At 57.6% G+C, this 16,442-nt stretch overlaps 1 protein-coding gene across 1 annotated transcript in view; it reads right to left on the bottom strand.

Annotated features, from left to right (window-relative positions):
* Positions 1 to 3,359: 3,359 nt before the first annotated feature.
* Positions 3,360 to 16,442, bottom strand: part of HLF (HLF transcription factor, PAR bZIP family member) — a 29,732-nt gene continuing 16,649 nt past the window's right edge. Inside the window, exons 5-6 of the mRNA XM_039914255.1 lie at positions 6,321 to 6,541; positions 3,360 to 5,184 (exon numbers count right to left, since the gene is read on the bottom strand). Coding sequence (XP_039770189.1) covers positions 4,969 to 5,184; positions 6,321 to 6,541 — 437 coding nt within the window. The 3' untranslated portion in view covers positions 3,360 to 4,968. The remainder of the gene's footprint in view (positions 5,185 to 6,320; positions 6,542 to 16,442) is intronic.

Below are 16,442 nucleotides of genomic sequence, written 5' to 3'. Positions count from 1 at the left end.
CTTCGTGAGAAAGAACAAGGCTGTTGAAGAGAACGCGGCCACGGGCCCACGGGATCCAAGAGAGTTGCGTGAACGTAGGCCTTTCTCACTTGGGTGCGTTCGCCGTCCTGTATCTATCGGACTTCCCGACGGAATGTTTTATGGGATTCGGACATCGTGTGGGGCCAATTCCTTTAGGCCACAGACAACGAATGGCATCTCTTGAGTTTGTACTGGGGGCGGAGCACCGAACGAGGCACCCGGGAGAGGACTCCCCAAGGATGAGGCACAGCTCCTGCCCACAAGGAGCTTCTGCTCTCACCGGGGAGGAGGATGGCCGTGTAGGTGGGCAGGCAGGCGGCGTAAGAAGCAGCGTGGCTCAGTGGAAAGAGCGCGGGCTTCGGAGTCAGAGGTCATGGGTTCTAATCCCGGCTCCGCCACCTGTCAGCTGTGTGACTTGGGGCAAGTCGCTTCACTTCTTGGTGCCTCATCTGTCGAATCTAGATGAAGACTGTGAGCCTCACGTGGGACAACCTGATGACCCTGTATCTATCCCGGAGCTTAGAACGGTGCTCGGCACATCGTAAGCGCTTGACAGATACCAACATTGTTATTAGTATCACATACAGTGGGAGCTAGAGGGGAAAACAGGTGGAGTGGGGTGACGAACAGATCACCCGGTGTAAATCAGCGGGTTCAGACACGCTGAAGGTGGCTGTGGGGGTGATGCCACCCGCATGGTGTGCGAATTAGTTGATGCTCAACGATACCATCGACCGAAGGCTTCCTGGAGGAGGTGGGATTTCAGTTGACTTGGAGAGTGGAGAGACCGGTGGGCCGGGGGGATTTGAAAAGGGTGAGAGTGCCCGGCTGAGGCACTCACTACTCGCTCCGAGAAGCCACCCGTGCTTCTGTGTGCCTGAGTATGTGTTCGTGTGAGAGCGTTACGCGTTGCGTGGTTAAATATTCTTGTATGGCAACGGGCCGGCACCAGGGCTCACTGACAGTCAGGTCAGCTTATTCGAGCCCTGGCTTCTTGGTTATAATAATAATTCTGGTATTTGTCAAGTGCTTACCATGTGCCGAGCACTGTTCTAAGCGCCAACTGACAGGTCAGCTTATTGGAGCTCCGGCTTCTTGGTTGGAATAATAAGAATTCTGGTATCTGTCAAGTGTTTATCATGTGTTCGAATCCCAGCTCTGCCATGTGTCAGCTGTGACACTGTGGGCAAGTCACTTCACTTCTCTGTGCCTCAGTGACCTCATCTGTAAAATGGGGATGAAGACTGTGAGCCCCACGTGGGACAACCTGATTCCCCTGGGTCTCCCCCAGCGCTTAGAACAGTGCTCTGCACATAGTAAGCGCTTAACAGATACCAACATTAATATTATGATTATGTGCCGAGCACTGTTCTAAGCGCTGGGATAGATACAAGAAAATCTTGTTATTAATAATGATTATGGTGTTTGTTAAGGGCTTACTAGGTGCCAAACACCATTCTAAGCACTGGGGTAGATACAAGCAAATTGGGTTATTAATAATAATGATTATTCTGGTGTTTTTTAAGCACTTACTACATGCCAAGTACTGTTCTAAGCACTGGGGTAGATACAAGCAAATCAGGTTATTAGCAATAATAATTATTACGGTGTTTGTTAAGCGCTTACTATGTGCCGAGCACTGTTGTAAGAGCTCGGGTCGATACGAGAAAATCGGGTTACTAAGGATAATTATGGTGTTTGTTAAGCACTTACTATGTGCCAAGCACAATTCTAAGCGCTGGGGTAGATACAAGGTAATCAGGTTGTCCCACGTGGGGCTCACAGTCTTCGTCCCTATTTTACAGATGAGGTCACTGAGGCACAGAGAAGTGAAGTGACTTGCCCAAAACCACACAGCAGACAAGCGACAGAGTCAGGATTAGAACCCATGACCTTCCGACTCCCAGGCCCCTACTCTATCCGCTACACCATGCTGCTGGTGTGCAAAGGGAGTTCAAGTCTGGCAGAACTTTTCCGGGGATATCAAAACCTTGGCTCTGTCCCTTCCGGCGCCCGTCCGTTCTCCAATTTAGTTCTTCCTTTTTCATTCATCCATTCGATCGTATTTATTGAGCGCTTACTGTGTGCAGAGCACTGTCCTAAGCGCTTGGCGAGTAGAATTCGGCAACAGATAGACATAACAGGCAGAAGCAGCCTGGCCCAGTGGAAAGAGCCCGGGCTTGGGAGTCAGAGGTCACGGGTTCCAATCCCCGCTCTGCCACTTGTCAGCTGTGTGACTTTGGGCAAGTCGCCTCACTTCTCTGGGCCTCAGTGACCTCATCTGGAAAATGGGGATGAAGACAGCCTCACGTGGGACCACCTGATTACCCTGTATCTAACCCAGTGCTTAGAGAGGTGCTCTGCACATAGCAAGCGCTTAACAAATACCAACATTAGTATTATTGCTGGGACCTCAGGTGCCCCTTCTTGCCAATCTGAGTCAGTGCCGCGATCTGGACCCCTGCAGGACTCCTGGCTCTTTCCCATCCTCCTGCCGGGAACTCTCCTCACGCCTCCGCCTTTCCCCTCCCACCCACGGAAGCAGTCCAGGCTTCCGGGCCGCAATCTTGGGGAAGAGAAGTCTCTCACGCCTCTCCGGGACCCGCGGGGTACGGAAGGTGACGCCGCCGATTTACTGGCGAAGGAAGGGGGTGACGCGGGAGGACGGGAGGGGGCTTTTCCATCACTCCGAATTGCTGGAGCGCTGCTGGCCACCTGCGTGAGCTCTCCCGGCTCTGGACCGGCCCTCTCGGCCGAGCCCTCCCTTGGGTGCCGAGGGGTGCTCTTCACCCGGGGGTTTCACCGCTGCCCCGGGCCCTGGGATCGAGCGGTCGCTGTAGGGCGCGGTCTGCCCCATTCAGTCCTGACGGACGTTTGGGCGAGGCCCGGCACCGGGGCCCTGATCCTCCGCCCTCCCTGAGCACAGGCTGCCCCGGTTCTGGCCGCCAACCTCTAATGCGGTGAAGTGCCAGACGCCCGCCGGGAGCCCCTCGGGGCGAAGGGGGCATTTAGTGGCGAACGCAGTGCCCCGGGCACCCGGGGAGCTCGCGGCTAGGTGCGGAATAGGGAAGCCGTCTCCCCGGAGGCCTGAGCCAGCGGCCGGCGGGGACCTACCCACGCTGCGCCGCGCCAACCTCCTGTCCCGACAGCGTCGGCGGGATGCCCGTCCCCCGCCGGAGTTTTCCGGAGCAGGACTCGACGGGAAACGGACGGGAGAAGTGAGTCGCGCTCGGTCCGGTCGCCGCCGGGCCGGAATCCGTCACGCCGCTCCGAATGACCCCCCCCCCTTGGGCCTCCGGGAAAATAACGGAGCCGCTCGTCGACTCTGCGACCGGAAGTACGATCGAAAGCCTCGCAACCTCCATTTTAATTTAAAGCAGAAACCATGCTGGGGTCGGGGGCTGGGGAGTGGTAAGCGACAGGCTTAGAATAGGAAAGATTTCAAAAAAAACCTCCAAAGTGTTTCTTCTCTGTACAGTATCGGTGAATATATATCTTTGCTATAGAGTTTCAAAACACGAAATATTTTTCCTTTTCTCTTCGCTATATATAATATATGTCTTTCAAAATACATGGTCAGTATTTGTATCTGAAAAATACTGTACAAAAAGGACTTCCTATAATTACTCTGTATAAACATTACACAACTTTATAATCTCTCCTTTTGGTCTCTAGTAAACATTTAACTGGATTGGATCAAGCACAGTCCGCGACAACACCAACCCCGCCTGGGATTCGCCAACGTCTCATACATTCATTCTTCCAGAGTCCGCGTTGTCGCAGAACGACGCGTCCGGCGGCGAGCACGGTGCGACAGCGAGGGGGGAGGTTCCGGGACCGTCACTCTTTGACCCGTTTCAGAACGGCCTTCACCGGGGGGCTTTTGCCAAACGGGGACTTTGCGAAGTGGGTTGGATTAAAAAAAAAAAAAAAGCAGCATTATCTATCTACATAAAATATATTACAGAAGTGAAAAACGGAGTCCGTCCTGGAGTGGCCCGGAGCTTTGGAACTCGGCCCCACAAAAACCGCTTTCGACGTCCAGGGCGGGGGGACCTGGCTGTCGGTTCTCTTTCATCTGTCCGGTTTTGGTTCCGTTCCATCTGACTCGGGTCCGGCCCTCTCTTCCCACCGGCAAGGGTTAGGCCGTCGGGCTGTGCTCCGGAGGGCCGGGGGGGGGGGGGTCCCAGGGAACCGGGGGGATGGGTGCGTCTCGGCATGCGTTAACGTCTTCTGTCTACGACATTTGCGAGGCTGAGGGCCCGGGCCAGGGTCCTGTACAGATAATCGGGGGGCCAACATGCTCTGGTGCCCGGCAGGCTTCTGGTTTCCGCGTGCAGACGGGCACTCTGGGATCTCTGACCTACCCGGGGATGGTGAAATCCAAAGGAAACTTAGCCGACGAGGAGAAGGTGGGACCCAGCGGGCGGAAGGGGCCCGGAACCTGAAGACGGTAGCCCCCGAAACTTGGAGTCCGGGGAGAGCAAGCTAGGGGTGGATCCGTCCGCCGGGCGGGACGGAGTTATTTCGGGCACCTGACTCGCACGTCGTCGCATCGGGGCGGACACGTCAACGATGGCTTGCTCCCTTCCAACTGAGATCTGCCCTTGGGGCCGGGATTCTCCCCGACGGCTGAGCGGCCGGGGGCGTGAGGGAACCGAGATGTAGCCTGAAGGGGAACGGGCCGGGGGAGAGGGCGGGAAGGCGGCGGCAGAGGACGCGTTAAAAAGGTGGGCCGCCCGTTCCCGTGAATGACAAAGGGGGTCGGGGGGGGAGCCGGGGGCTTCGTGAAAGCGGGAGGTGCTGGGACAGTCCCCCGCCGTGTGTCTGCTTTGGGTAAAGTGCTGGCTCCGGGACGGTCGGCCTGGGGCCGGGGGGCGGCTACCGAGCCGGGGCCGTGCCGGCCGGGCGCCCGGTGGACCCCGCGGGCCCGCTCCCCCAGGCCCGCTACAGGGGCCCGTGCCGGGCCTCGTACTTGGCCAGGGCGCTCTTGCACTGGCCCAGCTCCTTGCGAAGGTCCGCCACCTCGTGACGGAGGGCGGAGTTCTCCTTCTCCAGGAAGGAGGCGCGGATGGCGATCTGGTTCTCCTTCAGCCGCCGGGCGTCCCGGGAGCGCTTGGCCGCCATGTTGTTCTTCCTGCGCCGCGCCCAGTACTTGTCGTCCTGCTCAGGAATGACAGGGGCGAAGCGGAGCTGGGTTAGACTTCCGTCGGCCCAGCACGCTCGGGCTCTAGACTGCGGACTCCTTGAGGGGAAGGGGCTGGGCCCACCCGCTCCGTCGTCCTGTACTTTCCGAAGCACCCCGTGCAGTGGGCTGCACGCAGGAGACCGGCATCTCTAGGAGGGCAGGGAACCCGTCCACTACTACTAATGAAAATTATGGTATTCGTTAAGCACTTGCTATTATCCCGTTTTATGGAGCGGGAAAGAGATAAGTTGTGATTTCTCCATAGTCACACTGGAGGTAAGTGGCAAATCAAGTCGCCCGATTACCAGTCCTGTGCTCTTCCTATTACGCCACTTCACTGTGGCTCACTTTATTTATTATATCGGTGTCTGTTTACTTGTATTGTCGTCTGTCTCCCCGCCCTAGACCGCGAGCCCCTTGCAGGCAGGGACTGCCTCTCTTTATTGCCATATTGTACTTTCCGAGCGCTTAGTACAGCGTTCTGCACACAGTAAGCACTCAATAAATACGATCGAATGAATGAATGAATGTACCAAGCACTGTTCTCAGCTCTGGGGTGGATACAGGGTAATCAGGCTGTCCCACGGGGGGCTCACGGTCTTCATCCCCATTTTACAGAGGAGGTCACTGAGGCACAGAGAGGCCAAGTGGCTTGGCCAAGTTCACACAGCGGGCAAGCGGCGGAGCAGAGATTAGAACCCACGTCCTCCGACTCCCAAATCTCGCCGCTAAGCCACGCTGTTCCTCTGACCCTTGTACCCTCCAAAGCGCTCAGCCCAGTGCTCTGCACGCAGAAGCCCGACAGCTCCGTGAGGGCAGGCGTGTTGTCCGCTAGCTCTCGAACCCTCCCAGCTGCTCTGCTCGGGGCTCTGCTCCAACCCGTAATCTTTGACGGACCCTTTAAACTAACTCAGCCATCGCCCCTCACCCCCCCCCAAAACCAAAGGGCTCCAAGTTCCCCCAACATCAAAGGGAAGGTGGGATCGAGGCATGGGGAGAAGTGAAGACGAGTGATTTCTCCAGGATGGCCAAGCCGCTCAGGCGTGGGACCCGGGTATCCGGACCGTCTGCTCCCCTCAGCCCCCCGGCCCAGTCACCGGTTCCAATTTACCTTCAGGTCTTCGGGGATGAAGACCTTCCGCGCCTTCTTAATCATGGGCTGTGGCTTGAGCTCCTCGTCCGAGAACTTGCGCTTCCGCGGGTCGAAGACCTCTTGTCCGGGGATGCTGGACAGGGCCAGGTCAGCCGGGTCGGGCTCGTAGCCCACCGGGACCTGGATGGTCTCGGGGTCGATGGGGCTCGGCGTGTTGCGGCTCGACGGTAAAATCTGCCCTGCGGATGTCAGGAGGGGGTGGTCTGAGTGGAACCGCCGGGCCCGGCCCTCACCCCGGGGACTCCCATCCCCGGCGGACCGCTCCCCCTCGGCACCGCTCGGAAAAGCGGGCGCTTGGTCGTGAAGGTCGTTTGTCCATCCGGAGGTTTCCTACAGGAAATCGGGTCTTCTCTCGGGACGGTCTTCAGGGCATTCTTGCCCCCTCCTACCTCACCCTGCTACTCTCCTACTACGACCCAGCCCGCGCACTCAGCTCCTCTATCACCTACCTTCTGACCGCACCTCGGTCTCACCTGTCTTACTGCCGACCTCTCGCCCACGTCCCGCCTCTGGCCTGGAATGCCTTCCCTCCTCATATCGGACAGACCATTACTCTCTCCCCCACTTACTCACGGCACATCTCCAAGAGGCCTTCCCTAACTAAGCCCTCCTCTACCTTCTCCGTCACCCAGACTCGCTCCCTTCATTCTTTCCCCCTCCCAGCCCCACGGCACTTACGCACATATCCGTAATTTATTTATTCATAGCGACGTCCGGCCCCCGCTCTAGACGGCGAGCTCGCTGTGGGCAAGGAATGGATCCGTTGTCGTTACAGTGTACTCTCCCAAGTGCTTACGACCGTGCTCTACACGCAGAAAGGGCTCCATAAATACGACTGACTGACTGACTGATAGCTGGGTCAGCCCCCAGCTTCGGGGCCCGCCGCTCCCCGCGACGGGAGCCCAAGGTGGACCTGGGGACGTCGGAACCGACCCCCGAATCGGGAGCCGGTGTGCGCTTGGCTGCCTGCCCGGGGAAGATGCGGTCACCTCACGGTTCCCGCTTGGGCGGGGGGCAACGGGGACCCTCATCGCTCTTAGAAGTGGGACGCTCAGGCAGCGGGGCGGGGCCACGGCCCTCTTGACATTCCCCGAAGAAAGAAGCCACTGCCCCGGAGAGAAACGGCAGCCCGGGCTGGGAGCCGTGGGCGCTTCCCCTGGGCTGAGGGACGCGGACGATCTGACCACGGGCTACAACCCCGAGGGGCGGGGGCTGGCCTGAACCCCCGGTCCTAATATTCTTCCTCCAAAAGGGGCCCCCGACCTGGAGGTGAGCTGGGGGGGCTGACACTGTCTCCTCAGCTCCGAGGACCCGGGTTGTGGTCCCGGCCTCCAGCTCCGGGCTGACACGGCGCACTTTGGCAACAGTTGGGTGAAGTAACTCTCCCTTAGTCACGGAGCCTGAAACCCCTCTGGGGAGGCAGGCCAGAGTTGGACAGAGGTCCCGAGGTCCCTTCCAGGCAAAGAGAATAACAATGATAATGATGTTGGTATTTGTTAAGCGCTTCCTATGTGCAGAGCACTGTTCTGAGCGCTGGGGTAGATGCAAGGTCATCAGGTGGTCCCACGTGAGGCTCACAGTTAGTCCCCATTTTACAGAGGAGGGAACTGAGGCCCACAGAAGTGAAGTGACTTGCCCAAAGTCACACAGCTGCCAAGGGGCCGGGCCGAGATTCGAACCCACGACCTCTGACTCCCAAGCCCGGGCTCTTTCCACTGCGCCAGGAGCAGCGTGGCCCAGCGGATAGAGCTCCGGGTCCGGAGCCGGGGACCCGGTTTCAATCCCAGCCCTGCCGCTTGCCTTCTGTGCGACCTCAGGCACACTTAACTTCTCTGGGCCTCAGTTCCTTCATCTGTACAATGGGGACGCCATACCCCTTCTCCCTCCTTAGACCGGGAGCACCGGTTAGGACAGGGACGGTATCCTACCCGATTCCCTTTTACCTTCCCCAGTGTTCAGAGCAGAGTGAGCGCCACAGTGATTAGGCGGAAACCACTCGGCCCGTTCTAATTTCTCGGAATTCCTCTCTTTTGCCAATCGCTCTTCCCAGGTGCGGCCGGGCCCAACGGGGAGCTGGACTGAGGGCTGGCGGCCAAAGGGACCAGCAGGGGTCTCGACACGACTCCTCTCGGAGGCCAACTCACGGCCGCAAGCTGCGGAGGACGGGGTCGCCGGTCCGGGAGAGGCCGAGCAGTGGCCCAAGACCCCCGAGGCCCTCTGGCCCCGTGTTCCCGGGAAGGTCCGGGAACCGCAAAGGCGGATCAAAGCATTTCCAAGCCAGCTGGACAGAGTTCAGAGACTGGGACTCTCCCCCGCTAAGGGGCAGGAGCCAGGTGTTTCCTGGCACGTGGCTACTACGCCTCCCTCCAAGTGGGACCCCCCCGGCCTGTCCAGTGAGAGCGGGACCCCCGCCATCCCCGTTCGGCCGATGGAAGCCCCCGGCTCCGCCGGCTCCAGGTAGGCCACGCGCTGGACCTCGCCCTCGGGTCTGATGCTGACGCCCTCCCCCGAGCCTGGAACTCCCTCGCCCTTCGCGTCCGGCAGACCCCGGCTCTCCCCGTCTTCAAAACCTATCTCACAGCCCGTTTCCACCAGGAGGCCTTCCCTGATTGATCTCATCTCGTGGCTCAGTGGAAAGAGCCCGGGCTTCGGAGTCAGAGGTCATGGGTTCGACTCGCGGCTCTGCCACTCGTCGGCTGTGTGACCGCGGGCGAGTCACTTGACTTCTCTGGGCCTCAGTGACCTCATCGGTAAAACGGGGATTAACCGTGAGCCTCACGTGGGACGACCCGATGACCCCGTATCTCCCCCGGCGCTTAGAACGGCGCTCTGCACCTAGTAAGCGCTTAACAAAGACCAACATTATTATTCTTATTATTGTTGTTGTTGTCCTGTACTCTGGCCAGGGCTTAGTAGGGTGCTCTGCCCCCAGTAAGTGCTCAATAATGACGGCCGAACGAATGAATGACCCAAATGCCCCCCAGATAGACGCCCCCAAAGACCAGGCCGGCCCCTCAGGTGCAGTTAGAGGGCACGGTCAGCAGAGGGGGCTCACGGCACGCAGACCACTGACCGCAAGCACAACTTCCCTATATAATAATAAATTATTATTATTAATATGTACGTCACCTTGATTCTACTTATCGCTATGGTTTTAATGAGATGATCATCCCCTCGATTCTACTGATTGCTATTGTTTTTGTCTGACTCCCCCGATTAGACCGTGAGCCCGTCAATGGGCAGGGACTGTCTCTATCTGTTGCCGACTTGTCCATTCCAAGCGCTCAGTATAGTGCTCTGCACATAGTAGGCGCTCAGTAAATACTATTGAATGAATGAATGAATAATAACGTTGGTATTGTTAAGCGCCTACTACGTGCCGAGCACTGTTCTAAGCGCTGGGGTAGATACAGGGTAATCGGGTCGTCCCACGTGAGGCTCACGGTTAATCCCCATTTTCCAGAGGAGGTAACTGAGGCCCAGGGAAGTCAAGTGACTCGCCCAGAGTCACACGGCTGACAAGTGGCAGAGCCGGGAGTCGAACTCATGACCTCTGACTCCGAAGCCCGGGCTCTTTCCACTGAGCCACGCTGCTTCCCATAATGTTGGTGTTTGTTAAGCGCCTACTACGTGCCGAGCACTGTTCTAAGCGCTGGGGGAGATATAGGGTAATCGGGTTGTCCCACGTGAGGCTCACGGTTAATCCCCATTTTACAGATGAGGTAACTGAGGCACAGAGAAGTCAAGTGACTCGTCCACAGTCACCCAGCTGACGAGTGGCAGAGCCGGGAGTCGAACCCATGACCTCTGACTCCGAAGCCCGGGCTCTTTCCACTGAGCCACGCTGCTTCCCCTGGTAATTGGGTTATCCTACATGAGGCTCACAGTCTTCATCCCCATTTGACAGATGAGGTGACTGAGGCACCGAGAAGTGAAGTGACTCGCCCAAAGTCACACAGCTGACAGGTGGCGGAGCTGGGATTAGAACCCATGACCTCTGACTCTTTAGCCCGGACTCTTTCCGCTGAAGAACGCTGTAGAGGCCGCGGGGACCTGAGGTGGAAGAGGCTGGGCCGGGGCAGGTCGCAGACAACCGACTGCCCAGAAACCCGCTAATGGGTGTTGGTCAGCTCCGACCGGAGATTCGGGTCTTGCCAAAGAGCTGGGATGAGCATCCCATGAGCAGGTGCGGGCCGTGGGGGTCCCCACCCCCCTCACCGCCGCACGGTGGACGCCGGGGGTCTCAGCTACCGGCCGAAACCGACCGGCCTTGCCACTTGACAGAGGAGACCCAGAGAGGGAAGCGACTCGCCCCGGGTCGCAGCCGCTGCGCCGGTCCGGGCCGGACGGACCCTAACCCTCCCCTCCGCTAACGCCGGGCGGACCCATTCGGAGGGTCGGTGGCGGAGGGGGGCGATTTGGAAGGCTCTTCTCCCGGCGGCTCCCGACCAGAAAGCCGTGGATCTGTAACACTTACCGCAGTGTCTCTGCTCCCAAGTGTTTTCGCGCTAAATTAAAAATAAAAAAAGACGCGAGAGAAAAACAGCAAAGGAAAGCCCTCCTTCTGACATTGAGTGGTCCATTTTAAGGAAGCCCAGCCTCGTGCCCAGGGCGACCTGCGCCACAACAGACTGCAAAGATTTCAGCGCCCTTTGGGAACGGCGACCTCGGCTCGCCGAGCCCGGACCGCCTGGGTCTCCTGGTTGCGGAAACCGGGCGATCGGAGCGCCAAGCGGAACTTGAGGGTTGCAGGCATCTGCCTCGTGGTCTTTGGGAAAGGAGGGGAGAGGAGGAGGGCCGGCGGGGTCCCTAGGCACGCGGGGATGGCGGACCCCAGCTGCACTTTCGTTGCAGTTCCACTGCAAATAGGTGGATTTTCCTGGCCTGTACTTAACCGTGGCTCCGACAGAGAACAGAGTGAGACGTCGCCTGAGACACAAATAGCTGCATCCGTGCAGCGGAGAAACGGGGACGTGGATTCTTCCTGGGGGGGGCCTGGCCGTTCTCCCTCCTAGCGCCGGTTCTTCCCACCTCCGCCGCTCCCCCTCTCTGTTCCCAGCCTCGTTCCCCCATTTATTGGGCATCGGCAGGGTGACCCCGAAAGTCCGGAACCCACTTCCGCGCGGCTCGCCCGGGGATCGGAGGTCGCTGCCGACGACCCGAACTGCACGGCTCTGGGAAAGGGCCGTGGGTTTACCTTAGATGCCCCGGTTAATACGGATCTCGGTGAAGTGGGTGGTGTTGCCACAGCAACTGTCATGTCACATCAATTATAGCGCCTCTAACTTACAGAGCGTCTTCCTTAAAACCACCACCTCGGAGACGTGTTTCTCGGCTTCTCTGGAAATGTCAGGATGAAGTCTCGGCCTCTCCCTACACCTCCTCTCTCTCTTTCCCTCTCTTTCTCTCTCTCCGTGGGTTTCTTTCTCTCTCTAAGTTGGAAGGTCTGTAAAGAGATCCGTACGGCGCCCACGCAAACAAGCAGCTTTCCCTAGGATCACAGGAAAGTGAAAAGGCGAGAATCCTTCCCTCCTTCTTCCACACCTTTGTGTGCTTTCCGTTGGAAATGCCTGGCTTGGGACGACCACGGCGGAGAGGTGGCACGCCACTCCGAAGGAAGCAACTGCAGCGGACTCTTGCCGCTGACACAGAGAGAGAGGAGGAGGAGGAGGACGACGAGGAGGAGGAGGCTGAACGCTTCTACCTCTGGGAAAGCAGCTCCTCAGTCATTCTCCCCCCCCCCCCGAAGCCGTAAAGCAGAATACGAACCGTTTCTCGGCCCCGGCGAGACGCTGTGGACGGACGGTTGGCATGAAGTTTCTATGCCAACCCCGTTCGCAGCCACGGGGACGCGAAGCTAAGTGCGGTCAATCTGCTACCTAGGCAGCACGCCATCCAATGATGAAGAGAGAGCCAAGGAGGACCGAATCAAGAAGGCTAGAAGATCCTTAGAGGGTCTCAGAGGTCCAGCCAGACCCAGTGGGCTTTCAGTCGATCAATCGGTTGTACTTATCGAGCACTTACTGGGTGCAGAGCGCTGTACTAAGCAGGTGGGAGAATACGACAGAGTTGGTAGACACGTTCCCTGCCCACATCGAGCTTAAATGGCGTTGACCACGGTCCTTCATGGCCGTGAGACCTGCACCTCCTGGGCTAGTGGGTAATGCACAGGATCGGGAGCCAGGAGAGCTGAGTTCTAATCCCGGCTCCTCCACGCGCCGGCTGTATGATCTCGGGCAAGTCATTTTACTTTGCATCGGTGTCTTCCGCTGCAAAATGGAGATTCATCACCTGTACTTCATCTCCCACAGACCTGGAGCTCCGTGTGGGACAGGGACTGACCTGATGATCCGGCACCTACCCTGGCCTCCAGCAGTGATCGGCACACAGTAAGTGCTTAACAAATAGCATCGTTATTACGATCATGACACGCAGTACAGACACCGCAGTTGACTGCCCCCAACACCACCGGTTTAGATTACTTTCTTGGCGATCAGCAGCTTGGCGGGTAGTGTGGTCTAGTGGAAAGAGCACAGGACTAGAAGTCAGGACACCCAGGTTCGAGTCCCTGCTCTGCCTCTGGCCCGCTGTGTGATCTTGGGACAAGTCACTGGACCTCTCTGGGCCCCAGTTTCCTCATCTGTTCACTAGGAGCAGGACACCTGCTCTTCCTCCTTCTTAGCCCATGAACCCCCTGTGGGAGACTGAGTGTGATGAGAAGCGGCGTGGCTCAGTGGAAAGGCCTCGGGCCTGGGAGTCTGAGGTCATCGGTTCGAATCCCGGCTCTGCCGCTTGTCAGCTGTGTGACTGTGGGCCAGTCACTTCACTTCTCTGTGCCTCAGTTACCTCATCTGCCAAATGGGGATTAACTGTGAGCCTCACGTGGGACGACCTGATTCCCCTGTATCTACCCCAGCGCTTAGAACGGTGCTCTGCACGTAGTAAGCGCTTAACAAATACCAACATTATTATTACGTGCATTGGGCGGGGTGCACTGTACTGAGCGCTCGGGAGGTGCCAAGCAGTGACACATTTCTCGTCCCCCGGGGGGTTTTCTCTCTAAGGGGTGATGGACGCGTGCTCGGCACAAGGTAGAGAACCGGGCAGTATTGCCGAGGAGGAGGAAGACGGTGATAGGAAGAGTTCCCTCTTGCCTTGAGACAGAGGGGTAGACAGGCTTTCTCGCTGCCCGTCCCCTTAGATCGAGCGATTGTATTTATTGAGCGCGTACTGTGTGCAGAGGACGGTACCGGGTGCCTGGGAGAGAAGAATATAAAAGAGTTGGTTGGTAGACGCGTTCCCTGCCGACGACAACCTCTTACGTACCTATCTTTGCGTGCTACCGCTTCCGTCTTCCCTGCAATTTACTTCCGTGCCTGCCTCCCCGACTCAGTTTGCCGAAGGCAGGGATTACGTCTTCCTACTCTGCCGTAGTCTTCCGAGTGCTTCGGTGGAGCGGTCTGCACTCAGGAGACTGGCAGCTCCTCGAGAGCAGGGATTGGTGTCCACCAGCTCCTACTGCGCACCCCCAAGATTTTAGCACAGCGCTCTGCAAACGGCGGGCGCTCAGGAAACGCTACTGATGGACTCCCTGACCATCTGGGCCTGGGAATACTGGTTCGGAACTTCAGATTGTGAGCCGGCCCTAGCCCGGAAGCTCGTCGAGGGCGGGGAATGTGTCTTTTACCCCGTTTGAGAAGGAGCGCGGCAGAGGGGATGGAGCACGGGCCCGGGAGTCGGAAGGTCATGGGTTCTAGTCCCAGCTCTTCCACTTGTCTGCTGTGTGACCTTGGACGAGTCACTTCACCTGTTTGGGCCTCAGCGACCCCGTCTGTAGAATGAGGAGGGAGACTGTGAGCCCCAGGTGGGACAGGTTCTGTGACCAACGTGATTTGTCTGTATCCATCCCGGCGCTCGGTACAGTGTCTGGCCCAGAGTAAGCGCTTACCGATACCGCGATTATCATTATTATCGTCATTATCGCTCTCCCAAACGCTCGGGATCGTGCTCTGCACACAGTAAGCGTTGAGTAAAAACGCACGACCCAACGCTGTGCGTACGACAAGCGCCCAATAAGTACGATCGATCGGTTGGCACCGGCTCGCGGGCTTCACTCGGTTCCCTCCCACCCCGGATCTCCCACGCGTCCGCCAGCCGTCCCCTGAGGGGTGAGAAGAAGTTATTTGGGAGAGACCTTCCCCGCCCACTCCGCTGGGAGAGGCCCAAAGGACTCCTTGGTGAGAAACAAGTTAATCTACCCCAAAGGGCAGAGGGCCAAGCCCTCCAGGCCGGCCCGCCCCGCCCGTCTTCCCAACGGGGAACCTGTCGGGTGGGTTCCAGTTGCACGAGTGCCCGGAGGCTCCCGGCAGCCTCCGCGGCGGTGCCCGCTGCCCGCTGGAAGTGCTGACTGCAGATTACGCCCGCCCCATCACGAGATGCCGCTTTTATTTTTAAACGGCCCGAACGGCTTCGGCCCCGGCCGTCTTCCGCTCCGCTGAGGTTTCTGGAAATCCCGAGGGCGTGTCAGGAGCCGAGGAGCCGGGGCGGAGGGGGCCGGGGGGTCCCAGGGTTGGACAGCAGCCAACCGTAGAGGGGACGAGGCCCCCGGGGGAGGAGAGGTCGGGCCGAAGCAGCGTGGCCTACTGGAAAGGGCGTGGGGCTGGGAGTCGGGAGACCCGGGTCCCAGTCCCGACTCCGTCGCTGACTTTCTGTGCGTGACCTTGGACAGGTCACTTAAGCCTCTCGGGGGCCTCGCTTTGTGCATCTGTAAAATGGGGGTGAGATGCCCACCGTCCCTCCATCTTAGGTTTTGAGTCCCACGTCGGGCAGGGACTTGGACCGGACGTGCCCCGGTGCTTATCGTAGCACTTGGACACACGGGAGGCGTTGGTTTAAATACCATAAATAACCACTTGAATATCATTCCGTATACGTTGTGAGGCCCCTGTGCTCCAGGGCCTGCGTCTGACCCGATTTGCTTGTTTCTACCCCAGTGCTTAGCACAGAGTTGGAAGCAGAGTAAGCGCTTAACAGATACCACAATCATTATTAATCACCTTTCTCATTATTAGCAAGTGTAGATTCAGGACCTGGACTTTAAATGGATCAACCAACATATCAACTTTTCCAACAGCTATACATTTTTCACTCTTCCCGCTATTCTGGAGCGACATAATGCTATTGGCAAAACCCGGAACAGAGAGACCGTGTTCTCGGCGGAGGATTCTTACCCTCTGCGTTTGGCTATCTTAGCCCCCACGAAAATCACGTTCCACAGTCACTACGTAGCAATTTTGAAAGAATTTAGTGGCAACTTGAACACTTAGTTACACCCTCCTCGGCACACCCGTATCTGTGCGTATTCTACTTATTATGACCTCTTGAATTGTAAACTTTTGAATGTCTCCCTCAGGGTAAGCTCCCCGTGGGCAGGGAAATCAATCGATGAATTAATTTATTGCGCGCTTACCGTGTCACCAGCATTTTACTGAACGCTTGGGTGAGCACAGCAGAATTGGGAGACACGGGAAATTACGGTGCAGTGGGGGAGACAGGCCTTAAAACTATAGGGAGAAGGAGCAATGGAGGATAATGTTATGTACATAGCAATTCTTCTTTCTGAACTTTTTTTTTTAAATGATATTCGTTAAGCACGTACTATGTGCCAGGCACTCTTCTAAGCGCCGGGGTGGATCCGGGGTAATCAGGTCGGACACAGTCCCTGTCCCACGTGGGGCTCACAGTCTTAATCCCCTTTTGACAGATGAGGGAACAGAGGCATGGAGAAGTAAAGTGACTCGCTCAAGGTCACACAGCAGACAAGCGGCGGAGCCGGGATTAGAACCCAGGTCCTTCTGACTCCCAGGCCGGTGCTCTGTCCATTAAGACACGCTGCTCCTCAAAGCATCTACTCCACCAAGTGGGTGCTTAATGCGTATACCTACTACTAATAACGATGATAATGTTGGTATTCGTTAAGCGCCTACTATGTGCCGAGCACTGTTCTAAGCGCTGGGGGGGGGGGGGGCGGGGATACAAGGTGATCAGGTTGTCCCACGTGGGGCTCACAGTCTTCATCCC

This window comes from Ornithorhynchus anatinus, chromosome 15, assembly GCF_004115215.2.
Source record: "Ornithorhynchus anatinus isolate Pmale09 chromosome 15, mOrnAna1.pri.v4, whole genome shotgun sequence".
Lineage (NCBI taxonomy): Eukaryota > Metazoa > Chordata > Mammalia > Monotremata > Ornithorhynchidae > Ornithorhynchus > Ornithorhynchus anatinus.
Note: the sequence above shows the minus strand (reverse complement) of the source record. Positions and strands in the feature narration are given on the sequence as shown.